Source organism: Protopterus annectens, chromosome 9.part0, assembly GCF_019279795.1.
Source record: "Protopterus annectens isolate FY-2018-M chromosome 9.part0, PAN1.0, whole genome shotgun sequence".
NCBI lineage: Eukaryota > Metazoa > Chordata > Ceratodontiformes > Protopteridae > Protopterus > Protopterus annectens.
In genome coordinates, this window is record NC_056743.1 from 719,461,290 (window position 1) to 719,480,136 (window position 18,847).

The 18,847-nt window shown below is 37.9% G+C and overlaps 1 protein-coding gene across 1 annotated transcript in view; it reads right to left on the reverse strand.

Annotated features, from left to right (window-relative positions):
• The window catches only part of LOC122810579 (1-aminocyclopropane-1-carboxylate synthase-like protein 1), a 790,733-nt gene that overhangs the window by 688,117 nt on the left and 83,769 nt on the right, over positions 1-18,847 (reverse strand). Inside the window, exon 4 of the mRNA XM_044082158.1 lies at positions 10,354-10,413. Coding sequence (XP_043938093.1) covers positions 10,354-10,413 — 60 coding nt within the window. The remainder of the gene's footprint in view (positions 1-10,353; positions 10,414-18,847) is intronic.

Here is an 18,847-nt window from a genome sequence, read left to right on the forward strand (position 1 = left end):
TATACACGAGACCATTCACATTCCAAGATAATATGGAAAGTGCCACCATTATGATAAGATGTCATTATTCCCACCTATTATATAGGACAGCTTTTTAAATGTCTGTTTCCAGCTTTTATGATACATGTACCCACTGTTTAGTAAGTTGATTCTTGTTTTTTTTCTTATCACCATCTGTATCTATGTCACATTTTACAAGACTTTTTGTTTTAATGTAAACCCTCAAACAAAAACCAACCACATTCCCAGAACACTCGCATAAAACTCCCATATCCAGTTAACTTAATACAAACACAAAAACTATGCAAATCTTCAAATAATGAAGTTTAACCCTCCTAATAGGAAAAACTGTCCAAAACAGGTCTTATCTAACCAAATGTTGAGGTTATCCATGCTAACATGCTTGTCACTGTCGGTGTTCCTACTAACACTAATTGGTGTTTATATCTTTGTTCCCCTCCCAGATGTGAAAAACACCTTGCATTCATTCAGAAAACATTAACTTTCAGCACCAAAGAAACCACTGCTTAGGATTTTTTATTGCCCTATAATCAGCTTGTCTCCATGGAAACTTAAGAAAAAAGAAATGTAGCCCTCAGCTGCAGGCATCTGAACACAACAGACAAAAGTCAAAGTAAACTTTATTGTCATTCAGAAATCACACAAGTGCAAAAACTGAATGAAATTCCATGTCTCCGGACTCAATGCTCAGACAACATACAGACTATTTTCACAGACATTTACATACATAACACCTAGCTATTACATTATATACATGCAGGTAGACAGACTAATACTGCACATAATTAGAAAATTTTAACACTTTTTGAACTGAACACTTACTTGCATGAGACTTTAATATTGCACAAGTACTTGGTTAAGAGACTGCATTGATCCTTATACAGAAAGAGATTTGAGTATTGCACTGTGAACATTAGAGTATTGCACAATGGACCTTAGAGTATTGTACTATGGTTAACTTATGAATCTGCAACATGTATTGCACTGAAAGAAGAGATATTTTACTGCACTGTACTGCCCTAGATGGCCTATAAGTTACAGTCATGGTGAATACTGTACTAAGTATTAGATGAAACTGGTAACCAGGTTAATACATAATATGAGACAGTTTCTACTGACACAGTTGGACATCATGAAGTGTAGTGGCTACTAGAGTTAAGCAGCCTGATGAAATTAGGGAAGAAGGTGTTACTGAAGCTCATAGTTCTGCAACGTATGCTTCGGAAGCACTGCAACATGTATTGCTAAAGGAAAACTTTTCTTTGCATTTAATGTTCTCTTAGTGGCTTGCTTCCTCTTAAATCTTATTAGATTAAACCAAGGGTCTTAATCCAGACATTCAGCAATGCAAAATGAAGAGAAAACGTAACAGCTCTAGAAATATTAACTGTGCACATTTGCACCCCACTGCCCACCTCTACAACCTAATGTAAACATGCTTTTGCCCAGCCTATTTTCTTTTTCTGCATTGTAATGCCTACATTTCTTAATACTACAAAAGAAGAAAAAAGGCATTTTTTACTATCTTTATCACATACAGTAACCTAAAATGCTTTAATATAAACATGCAATTTATATCATGAAAAGTGCTACAAAAGTACTAAGAACAGAAATTGTTTTGCTTAGAATTACCCTTTCCTTCCTCTTCCCTTCAGTGCCCTTTCAAACATTAATATCAAGAAGGATGGCAAATGCCTTTCAAATTCCCACAAGTTTAACAAGGTCAACAAAAGTCCATTCTTTCCACTTTTCCTTGTATAGCCATATTTCACAAACATGACTAATGCTTTGTAATCTCACAATTTTTTTGTTAATATCAGAGTTGCTGATCTTCCTCCTGTTCATCTCAATATCTCGACTCCAGACTCAGTTTCAATTCCAAGGTACTCCCAATTCTTCTAGTCACCTCCTGTGCTTTTTCTCTCTCTCCCCCAAGCATTTGCCTTTGGAAGATTTCCAGGCAAAGTCTCTCCATGTGCTTTATTAACAGAAGAATGAGAAGCAGATTCCCCTTTTGCTTGATGGTTCACTTTTTGTTGAACAAACTTTTTTTATTTCCTCCTTAGCCTGTTTTGCATCACAAAATGACTTTGATCCTCCAGGTAAAATATTCTGAAGACAGCTGGATACAGCCGCTTGAATCTCATTCCTGGCTGTTGAAATTCCCTGATTGCTGGAATAAATGTTTTCTCTTCTGCCTGGTGTACAGTGGATAATCATTTTTTCAAAAACATACTACGGTCTCCAACTTTTAAAACTTTGCCCTTTTGCCACAGTTTTGTCAGAATAAACTATCTGCTGGCAGGATTGCATCTTTACTAATATTGGTCTTGTCTGCTTTCTCATGGTCGTGTTTGGAACATACACCCAATGTGCCCTTTCAGTTAACAGATCCCGCTGTGGAATACCAGTGCAGTTGTTTATTTGTGTCTTAATAAAATTAATACAGTCTGTTCCTTTGAGTTTTCCTAGTACAGCAGAAAAATTCAGATTTTCCCTACGTGCTCTGTCCTGTAATTCTACCATTTTTTGAAACATCTCTACTTGAGCACTCTCATACCCTGCCAGCCATTTTTTATTTTGACCTCCTCTGGTCTTTGCAGTTTTATCAGTTCATCTGAATATCTGTTTAAAGTTTCTTCCATTTTTCCAGACTTTTATTTTAATGTATATAATCCTTCAGTGTTATGTTTATTTTAATTAGCTCTGAGCACATCTGACTTATTTTTTCCTCCACATTACTAAAAGAGATGTCCTGCACCAAAGCTGGAGCTTGAACTGTTTTTGACAACCAGCTGTAGAATTCCTCTCAGTCAGTGTTATCTCTTTACCTTTTCTAGTTGATTTTCTTTCAGGCTCTCTCAGTTTCTTCTTTTCTAGCATCCAGACAGTCAGTGAATTTAGTAAAAGTGACAGAGTTCCTGGCCCTTGTCTTTCATTTTTTTTTTCATACTGAGAGAGCTGTTGCCTAGTGTGCAGCCATCTTGGAAAGCCTTTTTCACAACTTTCGATCAGACAAATAAACAAACTTTTACCAATAAAATATGAATCATCAGCCATGAGGGCTTATGTGTTTATATTTTTTTATTTTAATCAAACTAAAACCATTCTTCTGCACAAACCAAATTTAGGTATGTTTGATGTTAAAACTGAGGCCATTTGGCATAATGGTTAAAGTCTTCAGTTCCCATGTGCAAGGTACAAGGTTCAGTCTTGACCTCCATCCAATGCTTGTATGGTGTCTGTATGTGCTCCTGCTGCTCTGTGGGGTTTATCCCATCTTCCAAAAACATGCCAAGTATTTCCACCTCAAACTCGCCCAAGAATGGAGTTGTGGGCCTATGGGGGGAAGAGCTGCACAGACCAACCTCTTTGAGCATTAATTGTCATGTGATGTGCATTGATGTGCAGTATCCTCAAGATGGGAGGACACCGATCCTAGACAACATGCCGTGTCAGGGCTAGCCACTCAAAATCTGTCTCTTAGGTTATTCGGTCATGTTGACTAATGTTGCCAAACATGGGCATGCATATTTGCTGGTGATAAGTGGGTTGAGGACTCAGCCTACACTGACCTATGGCAGGGACCCATACTGACAGCAGAAGCAGTGTATATGCCCCTTCTGTTTAATGTGTGTCTACTATAAAGCCCAGCAACCCTGGATCAATAAGCTACTGGCCAGCCAGTATCCAGTTGCACAGCTTAAATTACCTGGGCTAGCTCTGTTGAGTGAAAGCTAGACATAAAACCAATCAAACTGACAAACATGAACCATGGATTGCAACATATAATGTAGGTTGAGTGACAGGATGCAGCTTGTAAGTGGAAAGCATGACGGTAAGGAGAAGGCTGGACATCCTCTGTACCCAGGAGACAAGATGGCAGGGCAGTGCAACAAAGCCACTTGGATTGCAATCCAGAGTCTATTACTCAGGAAAAGGACATACTACAAATGATGTGGTATGAAGCAGAAGGTAAGACGGTGACATTAAATCAAGAGAGATGGTGACAGTTGACATGACACCCTGGCTCCATGGAGAAAATGGGGAAAAAAGGGGGTTGATGATGTTAAAATTGACTGTCAAGCAGTAGCCATCAACATGGACATTAAAACATCATCTTAAAGAACAGCAATACAACTTGCATCTCTTGTACCAGCATTTCATTCTAGATTTAGGTCATCCTGACAGTTACATGACGCTATCCTTCTATTAGAATCTGATATTTTACCAAATAAATCCGTGGCGGTGCAGCGGTAACGTTGTTGCCTCACAAGAGTTTCTCCCGTTCGATTCTCGGCTGGAGTGCGGGGAGTGCATTCTGTGTGGAGTCTGCATGTCCTCCCCACGGTGGGCATTCGAAAGACATGCGTAAATGGGCATGCCTTCGCTGAAGGTTGAACGTCGAGCTGGCACCTCGGCGTTCAGGAAAATCTACTGCCAATCATTAGTGGACCGGAGTTCTGCTGTGGCGACCCCTAACCGGGAAAAGCCGAAAGACAACAACAACAACATTAACAGAAGATTTCCAGTTTTGTTTTAGCCACTGGCATCTCAAAGGTTTAAGATTTAAATGACCTTTTATTTCACATTTAAAGTTTAAAAAGTATGTATGTAACACTTCTACTGTAATTCTCCAACTAATGCATATTAGCTATGCAAATTCCTCAACATTTCTGTTTACCAACAGTTTATTTTTCCACAACAAATACCAGTACAAGAAAGTCCATTTTCACCCTACCAGTCCAATCTTCTTATGTATACTTTTTACAAAGTATTTCAATTTATTTTTTTTCAAAAAACAGTAGCGAAACTATCAAAATTACAGTTTTTGACGATTATGTTACTTAGAATTTAGTGCCCTAGTCCTACTAGTGACATACCAGTAACTAACAGCATAGAACAATCTGCCCAAGTATCTAACTATACTGACAACTCAATATCTTTTTATTACAGTCGAACACAGATCCTCATTACTTTTTCATCTTTTGTGACACTCCAGACTTACAGAAATATTTTCTTTCTTTTTTTCCTTGAATATTCTCAATTTTTTTCAGTTAAATATAAATTAAGAACCTTTAAATGTTTTACTCTAGCAACCTGTTTAAATCTGAGATGGTCTTCAGAGCATTCCATATTATGCTGTTGTCCTAAGCAGAATTAACTCTGGGTGAAGTAGTTTTTCAGTGTTACTTTGCCCACCCCAAGAACACTTCACAGACTTACAGACTTGTTGTTTTGATAATTTCTTAAAAATATCTTTAATGGCTATTAGCACACTGAAAGAAATGACAAAGAATGGTAGTATAAGCTATTATTTAGATATTTTTTTGTCTGGCACATGTGATGGATCAAAAGTACTCATAACAGGGATCTACTTCATACAGTCTATTTAGCATTTTGTTGACTTGCAGATTGAGGCCACATTGATGAAAACTTAAAATAAAACTCCCGAACATCGTATTTTACCTTCGGGAAAATACCCACTTGGCCACTATGGTGAACTTTGCCCTTTTCTGCACTGTAGTGCAATCTCAGAGTTGGTATATTTAGTTAGGGAGGTGTGGGGGTGCAGCCCCCCATTTTGGTGGGTTTAATTTGCTTCCATTTCTATTTTAATTGTTGGTGGACAAGTGGTTAGTTTCCCGGAGGTAAAATACTATGTTCCAGAAGTTCTTTATTTTAAGTTTTTGTAAATGTGATCTCGATGATCTGCAAGTCGATGAAATGGTAAGTCGACTATATGAAGTAGATCCCATAACAGACAGAACTACAGGCAGCAAAAACCAGTGTAGGTATGTAAAAGAAGCCCGCAATGGCCACATAGGTATATTTCATGCATCAAGCCTGAAATGGCTCCTTAAGATAGCTACTAATGAAAAACAGGAAAGTAAATGCAAATATTAAGATTTATTGCTATACTGGCCATCCTTAAGGGACATATACAATACTTAAATTTTTGTCCCCACAAAAACACAGCATTAAATCGAGGAGCATGTGACAAAAAAAAAATTCAATGGCGGTGTTCCGTTTTACAAAGATAAACTATATGTACAGGCAACAGCACTTAATATTCTTGCAATGCGGATTTCACCTATTTATGAACTTAGATGGACACACTTAGATATGGAAGAGTTAAACATAGGTAGGAGGAATGCTAGGAATGAAAGGTTGAGGAATTTCTAAAAGGACAGTACACATGGACAACTCAATTGCTGGTACAACAGCTGTAGTCAGCTCTGGATGTAACCAAGTTTGTCTGTATTTAGAAGGAGGCTTATCCTATGACTTGATGAGGTACATTTTGCAAACCAGATGCACTCAAAGTACAGGCCTCTGTTTTAACAGCATGTTACCAAATCATTTGAGAATATTTAAAGTAATATTATGGAATTTATAACGGAGTTATAAATCTAAACCTACAAAGTTAATAGTAAACAATATCTTAAAAGATCTTCATACATATGTACATGTTTCTGAATTAACAGTTTAGAAGAACCTGTCTAATCACAGCTCCAAATCCCTTCATTGTTCTACTGTTACTTCCCTTTTCATAAATATTCCACAATGTTTGTCCTACATTTCAGTAAAACTGGTGGAAAGTAACAGACTAAGGAAGGAGGCAAGTAAAATTAATGAAACTGCACAAGGTAACAAGGCCTGGTGGCATTTATCCAAGATATCAACTGTAAGGAGGTAATATGATTAATATTTCGATAAAACACAGGGACTAGAAACTATCAACCTGTCAGTCTGACCTCTATTCTTGAAGACTTAATGGAATGACTACCGAGGACATTAGTTTACAATATCTGTAAGCCTGTGGGCCACAGTGCACAAACCATCCTAACAAATCTAAGTGAGTTTTCAGACTGGGTACCTACAGCATTAAGGGATAATGGATACAGCCTACTTAGACTCTAGCAAGTCATTTGATGCTGTAGCACAAAATCTGAACTTTGTCTTAAGCTGATAGCAAGGGAAAAGCATTAGCTAGACAACGGGTCACAGACGACTGTAGTAAAAGGGGGATTACTTAAATGAAAGGATGGTGAGCAGTGGTGTACCACAAGGGTTAGTAGAGGGACAATACCTTTGCAAATAACCTTGCAGAATATCTGGAAGGAAAAGATTACCATTTCACCAATAATACAAAGTTATGCAAAAGGGACTACATACAAGAAGATGTGGAAGGGTTGAAAAAATACCAGTAATGAAGGAGGAATTGTTTAAATCACAGCACCTTGACTTCAATGCAATACAAGCAAATACTTCAGAAAAACAAAAGCCCAGTACAGGAGTACAACACAGTGGGAGACCTAGCAGCAACAATACAATAAGTTGTGTTCCTTGCAAAATGTTAATAAAATATTTTTTGAAAAAGAAGAAACAGAAATAGAAGTAGTCAGATTACACAAGTATGTCAAAACAATATGAGAAAGCAGCAAGGAAACTTGGAAACCTCACCAAGAAGAAAATATGGACAGGACAGAAGCTACTCAGATGTCAGCAAAAAAACTAAGTAAAGTCTGTATAAGAAGAAATACAAATAAATACTAAAGGAGCTTACCACGCAAAACCTTGAAATGAAGAAGAAGATAAAGTATAGAACTAGCTACCAGGAATCTGGATTTTCCTGAGGCATCATCTTTCACACAAAAAAATGGCAAGCAAGACCAACAGAAAGTCTGAAGACACATGATTACTGGCCTCAAACAGTTGCCCTATGCAGCACGACTGAAAAAGCTAAGACTGTTCTTTGTTGCATACCGCTTTCTCAGAGGCGATCTCTGTCTAACGTACAGAGCCATGTCCAACCCAGAATTGTTGAACATGCTCCATCTTAGCAAAACCAAATCTACTCGAGCTACACGCTCTAGGGATATAAACCTCAACACAACAATGAATAGAACATGCTGGAGGGATAGATTCCCTTTCCCAGGGACTTCCCTTACTATGGAGCAGGGTCTCGATCTACATAAGACAGAGCCCCTCACTATCACTCTTCAAGAGGACCCTTGATGAGTGGATGGGTAACAGAAAGTTCACACCGGGGATCACACCAACAGCACTACTAGCTAGGGGCCAAGGGTACTAGATGCTAGTACAAGGGTCTAGGGAACTACTAAAGGGGCGGTGAATACCGCACAATGTGGCTGGGCTAATATATGCCTTCAGGCAGATAGCCCAGTACCAACCTATGAACCCATGATGGGCAACACATGGGAAATGCATGATATATTATTTAACACCATGTGTGGTGAAAGACTACAGCTGCAATCCAAAATACACAAGAGAGTTAAAAAGAAAGACTACATTTGAGAACCTACAGGACAGGAAAAGGGTCATCTTAATGAAGACTCAGGACAGAGTGATAAGTTGTTAGATAAGTAAGACCTCTGGATTAAGCAACAGAAAATGGGCAGAATAGGTGGGACAAGAGGCCTTTGTATTTCTTCAGAATCTACATATTTGTTTACTCCACTCTGTTTCAAAAAAGGGGAGACATCTGCAGTACTTGTAACTAAACGGCATGGTATTCGGTATACAATTATTGCATTCTTTGAAGTTATGGTCCACTGGTTGGTGACACTGTAACAGATACCAAGGTCAGTACAAAGGGGACCTATCTAATTATCTGCTTTAATACTTATCACAAAATTTTGTCACATACTCCCACGGTAAATAGCTAATAAGCAAGGAAAAACGGTATCAAAGTTAATAACAGATGAAAGCCTATCCAGGAATCCTATCAATATTAGGCAGGAGCCAAGCTTCTTAAAGAATCATCTGCCCTGTCTGATTAGTGTAAATTGTTCACTCCAGTAGAAATTTCATTGGGAAATAAACTACTGGGGCTGGTAATTAGACTGCAATTCTAACTGATGGAATAGCATCCCCAGCCAGTGCGGTGGGCAAGTTGGCTAAAATTTTTATTCAGGATTTGTTCCTAAAATATGGGTCAGCTGGAACATTCTATGCTTTACCTCTCAGCAGGAAAGTCAGGCCTCTGCAAGGATTCAAAACTAGAGTCTTCTGAACTGAAAAAAAGAGATGATTGGTAAAAGAACAGAAGCCACTAGCAAGATGGCCACAGCCCAGCGGACTTCAGAAAGGAGTTACACCAAAGGATATTAGACATGGACTCTCAATACTTTATGTTGCATTTGCCTGCCTCAAGAGAGAAGTCCTTAGACTGGTGACTTCCAATTATTCTTTCATATGATCGCCCCTCCACACACACACACACACACACAGACACACACACACACACACACACACAGACACACACAGACACACACAGACACACACAGACACACACAGACACACACAGACACACACAGACAGACACAGACAGACACACACACACACACACACACACACACACACAGACACACACAGACACACACAGACACACACAGACACACACAGACACACACAGACACACACAGACACACACAGAGACACACACACACAGACACACACACACAGACACACACACACAGACACACACACAGACACACACACACACACACACACACAGACACACACGTTTATAGACTTTGTTTTCTTCTCCCAATTCCATCTCTGCGAGAAGAAATCCAACTGAAAAGGTCTTTGAGCTTTAACCTGCAATGGTAACAAACAGTGCTGTTAAGCTCCTTACATCAATAACAGTTAAAAGATAAGATAAGCAAGCAGTAGCTCTGTTTCAAAATATGATGCCTGTACAGACATTTCATTGGAGCAGAATACTTAAGCCTGGTCTTTTCTTTCAGAATTGAACAAACACAGACACGTTTGTGCTATGAACAGACAAAGGAAATCAAGCAACAGAAATGCAGTGAAAGTGTGTCAGAGTGAGTTTAGCCCTCAGACTAAGAAAAGGTTAAGAGCCAAAATGAGAGATGACTTTCATAAATAGTGGGGCTGAGACATTTAGCTGTTTGAAGGAATAACACAGCAAGTGATTTCACTGATTGGCAACCAGCCCAAGTGTTCCCCTGAAAGCTGGATCTGGTTTTCTCAACACAGATTACCCAGTATCACAGTGGGGATGTTATCACTGTAATCACATCTACCAGCAAGGATGAAAGCTCACTGTATTTCTTAAAACACAAACAAGCTTTGAGCAGAACGGCAGAAGACATGGGAGAACAGAAGAAAAATCTGCAAAACTAAGCCTGTACTTCTCATAAGGCTACACTTTACATATTAAAATTAACATGGTTAAACTCATTTTACTACGATAACAGTGCACTTACTACACTGAGCAGCCAAGACACAAAATCTCTTCCATAGCCTTTTTTTTTTTAAGAAGTTAATACCTACCCTTTTAGACAGCAAGTCAAAGCATAACTTGTTTTCACTGGTGCCAAGGTTAACAATCCCCTGGAAAAAAAAAAATCCCAGAAACGTTAAGATTCTGAAAACTCAAACAACCTATACTTTGTCAAGCACATCACTTGCAATTCACTTTCATGTGCATTAAGAACAGTCAAACAAAAAAATGATCATTTCCTTTTTATATCCACACCAATGGATTTAATAAGTGGCTGGCAGCAAGGTGTACTTCTAGCGAAGTGTTTTACTATGTAGTACAGCCATATCTCCTAAACAGAACAGGCAAATCAACTAATGCCACAGACACGTGTGTGTGTGTGTGTGTGTGTGTGTGTGTGTGTGTGTGTGTGTGTGTGTATATATATATATATATACGCACATACATATAAATATATACATGCACTTATATGTGTATATTTTTTTGTTTTAACATTTGTTTACTGGGAAAGTCCAACTGGGACAGAACCCATTTAGAGCGAAAGTCCAGGGATAAACGCTCCACATGCATGTCTTTGGAATGTGGGAGGAAACCCAAGCGAACTCAGGGAGGACATACAGACTCCGCACAGAAGGCACCCTAGCCGAGATTCGAACCAGGGAACCTGTTACTGTGAGGTGACAATGATAACAGTTGCAGCACTGCACCTCCATGTGTGTATATACACACACACACACACACGAACTGATACACTTACAAAAACACTTTTGAGATCACGTTAAACAGCTGTAATGTTAATATTTCATTACTTCAAGACTAAGACGAGAATTATTAGGTAACATCCAGTTTGTATTACTTGTGAACTTTGGCCTAATATTTATGTTTACTTCAACATTCAAAGATAGGACATGCTGGACGGATAGAAGATTAAAGGTCATGTAGAAAATGAAATGCAATGCCACTATAGTGTTTCAATACAATGCAGAGTGAATGTATTATTAATGAGGACACACATGAATTTTATACACTTTCTGCGCTCCCCCACCCCACTGGGCCCCCATTTCTTCATGTGGCAAGATAGGCAGGCCTATTTCTTCCCCCAGCAGGGTGACAGCCCGGCATCACATTTGTTCCCTACTACAGGCAAGTGCCGTATCAGCTCATTCAGTCCCCTGATTGTAGTCTGATAAATCATATAGGACCCACTCCCATGCCTGGCCTAACTTTTTGCTGCCACAGGAGATGTAACTTCCACTATGTACTGTGTCCAAGAAGAGATACTGTTCTCTCTCACACATGTCAGCGCAAATAGGGGCTGAGATTAAAACAAAGTTGAGTCATGGGTAGATGAATCTTGGCTTTATCAGAACCAATATGTTAAGGCTTCAACAAAAATATCACTGTGGCCTCTCGCACCCTACCCATTCATTTAACACCAACCCTTTTTGGTGCATTTTTCTATTCTCCACAGCTTGTGTGCTTATTTGTTGGACGTTTTTCCTTTGGAGGAGCTGACTATCAGTTCACTAGGTAGGAAAAATGCAAACATCCCTGCTAAGATTATCAGATGTCCTTAGCCTAAGAAAGCTCTGAGAAGATCTTGAATTTCTTTGTTCTTCTGAGGAGCATTTTCTTAATTAAGTTCTATGATGTTCACAGGTTTGAACACCAGCATTTTACCTCAAACAAAACAAACCATTATGATGAGGACTCAAAGTCTTTTGTTCAAGACTATGAAAAGCATGAGATGCATCCTTTTCATTAAAAGGAAAGAAAGAAAACTTTTATTTAAAAATACTCCTTAAATATGTTAAGTTACACTTACAGTGACTTGTGTGGTGATACTTTGTATTTCTTTACTTTCTCTCCATGTTTTAACCAAAAAAGTTTTTGCATTTTTTGTTTGCTCTGGAACCTTAGTTTTGTAGCTTCATTTGCAGTTGTGGGAACATTACATATTACTGTAAGATTTTAGCATTGTTTATAGATTATACTGTACTTCTATTTCCATTAAGTATAATAACTTGTAAAAGGTAGCTTTTTGTATTTGAACCCAATCTGGGGTCTCAGTAGCTTCATTCACACTTGTGGCAGGATTATGATATACTGCCAGATTTGAGCCTCATTTAGTCATTTATTACAGCTTTACTGGTAAATTTCTGCATAATCTGGTTATATAAACCTGTATTCCAGTGCCTTTTTGTTTACCTTGATACTGTTTTTTCCCCGTTTCACTTAGTTTGCCCCAGCCCCCACTGAGACATTAAGCTAAAAGTTTCTAAAATTCTAACCACAGGACAAGAACTCCTTCTCTTGTTGGGATTTTAAAAGGCTGTGTCTCTGTCTTCTACCCTTTACGGTAATCTGACTTCCAAAGTCCCTCCATCCCATTTTATTTGGTATTGTCTGTTGTGTAACCTATTTAATTACTTTCCCAAATATCCATAATGCTAAATGCTCACCCGGCAGACCAGTATTGCACTTCAGTCGACCTCTCCTACTACAAACTGTCCCCTACTCATTTCCCAGAGCTCCCATCTGCTTGGTGCCCTTGCCACACTCTGAGGGAGTCCTGAGTTAATCCTGCTCCATCCTTGGCAGATAAAACATTTATTTTATTGTTTTGCACTTCAATTAACTGACTTAAGTGCTACTGTTTTATTTTTGCTTTATTTGCTGACTTTGCCTTTAAATCATTCTAAAGTCCCTAATTCTTGAAATTGCCTTGTCAATGTGGTTTGTTTAAGTTGTTTTATTGTAGCATTGCACTCGCAAGCAATCCTTCATGATGACTTTACATCAAGAGGTTGGCAGTTCCCTTCATAAACATAAATGCCCAAAACGTAAATTTTATCTGTAAAACTACCCTTAGAACTGAAACTTGTAACTTAGTGTGGCTAAAATAAAGCCATTTCACAGTAACAAGCTTAGAGCAGCTAGTTTGCAAATTAATCAGCACTACTAACAAATCTTAGCACAATCTAACCTAGCGCAGTGCCAATCCCCTGAGACCACCCAATGAGACAGCTGTATAACCCAGTCCACAACCTACAGCAGGGCACCCAAATACAGGTCCAGACAACATGAATATGCAATTTCTAAATGTCTTTGTAGCCAGCGTGGTTGATACGGGCATCCTAAGACAATGTAGCCATTGTCTCATGTTTACAGACAACCATTTAATCCTTAAATAAACAAACACAATAAGTGAGACATACACAATTTCATTGGAGGAAAAAATCTTGCAAACAAGGTTGTCAAGAATCCAACAGACAGGAACCAAAGTAAGACAAACTAGCGAAAAACAAAGACAGCTTGGAAACACCAAAGCAAATTCTCTCTCAGTTTAATTCTCTTTCAGTTTAATGAAGCGCTTTTCGTCTTGCACATGTGGCAAGACTTCATCAGAAACTGAACAAACTTCAACACAAGCAATATATACACACCCTTTTTGTCACATGACACTTCTAATTAAAATCTTGTGTCTTAAAGGCGCATCCACATTATTGCTACTTAAAACATTTTTTTAAAAACAAATATGACTGACAATATTTTAGAACATCTCAACCCTTCCCTTCCTTCAGAATGTTTACCTGTAATGGTGATAGAAATATATATATACAAACATACATATACTAACAATACTATATCTCCAATTATTGTGTTGACTCTCAAAATATAATATTACTTAATTAACTAAGAAGTCAGAAACTTACATATTCAAGTCAAAAGAAGTCAGATATCACAAATATGAACGCATTTTATAAAAATGCATACACACATTAACGTTTAAGATTTTTCAACTTCAGTATACTGTTTAAAGATATTGTCTCATTCAAACCCGGGTAAAACATTGCCCCAGTGTGTATTTGCCAACTTAACTCAAGTTGCTCAAGTAAAAGTGTAAGCGGGCCCCCCCCCGACTATCATCAACAACTGAATCAATTGCTTTGAACAAAAATTAATGTTGTGGATAGGAAATAATGTGTCTAGCCAGTGCATTTTCTCTATTAAGGGTCTTTATTTTATATAAATGTTCGTATACTCGTTCTTTTAACCTTCTATCCATTTTACCTATGTAAAACGCTGCACAGCATTGACACTGAGCTACATAAACCACAAACTTGGACTGACAAGTGTACTTCAATTTGATTTTAAAACTAATATTTTTAACTTATTTATTTTATTTTACATTTGTTGACCGGGCTAGTCTTACTGGACATATATCCGTTTTCAGTAGAGGCCCGGGGAGAAAAGCTCCAAATACACGAAGTAATACAATTATTACATGAGACCAAAATAAACATAATACAAAAGTACCAGTGTAGACTTATATAGCAATTTACGAAAAACTAACAGTGACAAAAGTATGACAATAGAGAAAAAGTCAGATAAAAGTAAAATACGTGGTATAGAATATTCTGAAGTTAGATTAAATAAAAGATAGATAAGCAGTACACAGGTCAGAAAAACATATGTGACAATAAACTAGAATGCTAAGGTAGAGTCAGTATCAAGGATAAAACAGTCAATAATTAAACCTATTATTCGAGGACCCGAAAGGGAGAGGGGGGAACTTGGGAAATAATGAAATCATTTCAGTCAGGGTTAGCACAAGGGCATAACCACCGGGATTTTAGATATTCTTTGATGTGTCTTTTGAAGTGGGATGTAGAGTCAAGGTTAGTTATTTCATAAGGGAGTTGATTCCAGAATTTCCCGACAGAGTTAGAGAATAATGCATCCCCAGCTTTATTATATGATTTATTTAAGGCCACAAGGAGTTTGTTAGCAGAGCGTAGTGTGGATAGGTTTTTATATGGTGAAATTAGTTTTTTGAGGCTAGGGGTAGCATCAGGGTAGAAAAGAGCCTTATGAGTGATAAGTAGCTGTTGATAGAGTATGTGGTTATTTAGCTCTAACCAGTCTAGTTGCTTGAGGTTGTGACAGTGATGAGTTCTGAAGGGGTTAGCAGTAATGAATCTAGTTATACTATTGTAACAGGTGGATAGTTTGGTAAGGTTGGATTTAGATAAGTTTGTATATATAGCAGAGGCATAGAAAAGGGTAGAGATCAGATGGGTCTGGGCCAAGGTTTTTCTGGCTGCAGGGGTAAGAAAGGGTTTAATTCTGTAGAGAGAACCTATCTTTTTGTTAACTGATTTAATGGTATTGTTAATATGGTCATCAAAATTAAGATGGTTGTCAATAGTAACACCTAACAGGCGAGTGGTCATATCTGGGTTAATACAGGTTGCATTATTTGAGAAGACAGTGAAGAAAGGAGTTGGAGATTTGTGTGTAGGAGTAAAGAGAAGAAGTTAACTTCAATGTCTTGTCCTGTACTCATGTATTTACAGTAGTTACACATTTCGCATTTGTACATGCCACACTTCCACTGTGGGGTGGTTTTTCTATGTTGTAATAATTCCTTTAAATTAGTCCCCCTCTTGTAAATAATCCGGGGTTTGCTTTTGACCTTGTAAGAAAGGTGAGGATCTCTCCTAATTATTTCCCAATTTTTATTCAAAATTGACATTATTTCCCTTGCATTACTACTATAGGGTGTTATTAAACTTAAATTCCATACTTCTTTTTGTAGTTCTCTGTCATTTATTATAACACTTTGTAAACCAATGGACAAAATGGGTTTATACAACCCCTGTTTTCTCTTGTATTTTACTTCTTCCAGTAGACACTCAAAAAAGTCTACTGGGTAACCTCTCCTAACAAACACTGACCTCAAATTATTACATTCATCCATGAAATCCTGGTCCAACATGACCATACGGGCAGCTCTCACAAGTTGGCCCTTCACCACTGATTTCTTCTGGTGCCATGGATGGCAACTGCTAAAATGTAATAAAGAGTTTGAGTATGTGGCCTTTCTATAAATTTTCACTACATATGCGTTCCTTTCCATATCTTTACTAAGATCCACATCCAAGTAAGAAATCCTGGTCATTTCAAATACATAAGTAAAGGAAAGGAAATCTGTAGTGTTGTTAAGATAATCTACTAGTTTACTAGCTGCTTCCTTATTTCCTTCAAAAATGATAAAAATATCGTCCAAAAAACGTGTGTAGAACTGGATGTACTGTTTCACTTCTTGTTTACCAAAGATCAATTCTTGTTCCCATGAGGCCATTACCAAATTGGCATAACTTGCCCCACAGGGTGACCCCATAGCTACACCGGTCTTTTGAACATATAACTAATCATTACATAAAATGAAATTATTATACAAGATTATGTCAAGCATTTCCTCTATTAAAGCCACCTCATCAGAGGCTACTGCTTTAGCTCTTAGGTAACTACTGACTCGTTTGATGCCTTCCACATGGGGGATAGAAGAATATAAATCTACCACATCCACTGTTAGAAAATTGAAGTCAGCATTGAATTCTAAATTTTTGATTTGTGACAAGAACGACCAAGAATCTTTACATATATATTTCTCTTGAGTTACATACTTCTTCAACTTTTGGTCTACCCATTTTGCCCAAGGGTAAGTTATACTTGCCCTAGCATCCACTAAAGGTCGCATAGGTGGATTATTCACATTTTTATGTAACTTAGGGATACCAAACAAAACAGGTATCCTTGGGGAAGGCATAGATAAATATCTAAACAAGTCAGTAGTAATCCTGGTTTCTAACAACATTTCATATAAATGAGACTTTATTTTACTATATGCTTGATTTAACTCATTACGTGAAGCCAACTGATATGTGGGACTTTGGACTATTTGGTCCATTTTATTGACATAGTCCTCCACATTCATAACAACAAGCCCCCTCCCTTATCTGGGGCCATAATACGGACAGGGGCTTCTTGAATTAGTTGTAATAAATACAGTTGTTCACTAGTGACATTTACAGATGAAACATTCTTCCTTCTATTCTGCTTATGATTACTGCCCACCCCTAAAACATTATATAAATCCAACTCACAAATGAGTTCAAAACATTGTAAAGTTGGGTGTAAAGGGGGACAAAAAGTACTTGAAGGATGTAATGCACTAGACTGAACCATAATATTGTCAACAAAAAGCATAGACAAATTGAGTTTACGCACAAATAACTTTAAATCAATTAAAGTTTTAACTAAGTCTGTTTTTCTTGTGGGGACGAAAGTGTACCCCTTGGCTAATAGTTCCACCAGTGGTTGATCTATAGTAACATTGGAAAAATTGTAAATTTTAAAATCTTTATCATTACTCATAAAGATGTTCCTTAGTCCAAAATCTGCAGCATTAATTGTCGGGGAAGCTGGTGCATAAGGGGTGGTATCATCTCCTGCATTTCCAATTCTTCCCTTTGTAGTTGTTGGAATGAGATTTCTTGTTCTTTGATCTCAGATTGTATTGGTTGGCTTGATGCTGAAAATTTTGGGCGTTAGCTGATGTATTATTCACAATTGTCTGTTGGGGTAACATAGGTCCCTCACCTGATGGAAGTGCACTACTATCATTTGAGACAGATAGACCATGTGTTAATTTATTTCTGTTTGTTGTGTTACACAAAAATACATTCATAGCAGCATTGCTGGATTTTGCTACTTGTGAACTTGGGGGTGGGGGGGTAAGCATTCCCCTCACCATATGCTTTACGGTCTCTAGCTAGTTTTTTTTTACTTTAATTTCTCTAAATTTCATCATTTGTTGGTCTATACTGTCAAAAATTCTGTTGTAATCAAAAGCATATCTTGAAAAGTTTACATGACGCTTAATAGCAGCATCTACGCTAATAGCTTCTTGCTGTAAAAGGTTAATAGAAGTCTCATAATGTTTGATCATCAGATTCAACAGGGCAAGTCCCTGAATGTTAAACAACTCAATAAGTTCTTTATGAAACAATGAACCTGGCTCTAACCCCGTAGGGTATTGGTGGGCACGCAAGCCTTTGGGAACAATGTTTTCATTGACACATTGATGTAAGTAAGTAACTTCTAAAGAAAATTTTTTATATTTGAAAAGTTTTTTGTCAAGGTCTTGTAATAATGAAACTATGTTACCGGAGTCCTCTGTTTCAGAAGGTGTTGATTGGTTGGGTTGCGATTGGAATAAAGAAATTGGCGTTTCCAACCACTGAGTAAAAGTTGGCAAGTCTTTCATGGTATTAAATCCTGTAGAACTTCTCATATTAAGTAGTTTGTCAGTTATTATATTGTTAGTAAGGTTGACACTACCTGGCTGATTGTTGGAAAAAACAGGTAGAAATGTTGAACCAGATGCTGAAGCTGTTGAACCTGTAGGTTCTCTGCCATTCAGCGCCCTTTCGCCACCTGGACTACTCCTCTGGTGCAATTGTTCAGCTCGTGTGACATCACTTCCAGTTGGTATCACACTTCCGGTTTGTGAGTTCAGATGGGGAGGTACTGAGCTAGTATTGGGATGCCTGCCACCTCTAATTACCAACGCAGAAGCAGAAGGTTGAACAATGGCGGGAACAGAAGTAATGGCATCCACTTTAGTCTGTAACTGGCTCACACGTTGAGATGATTGTTCTATTAACTGTGTCAAATACCCCACTCCATCCTGTT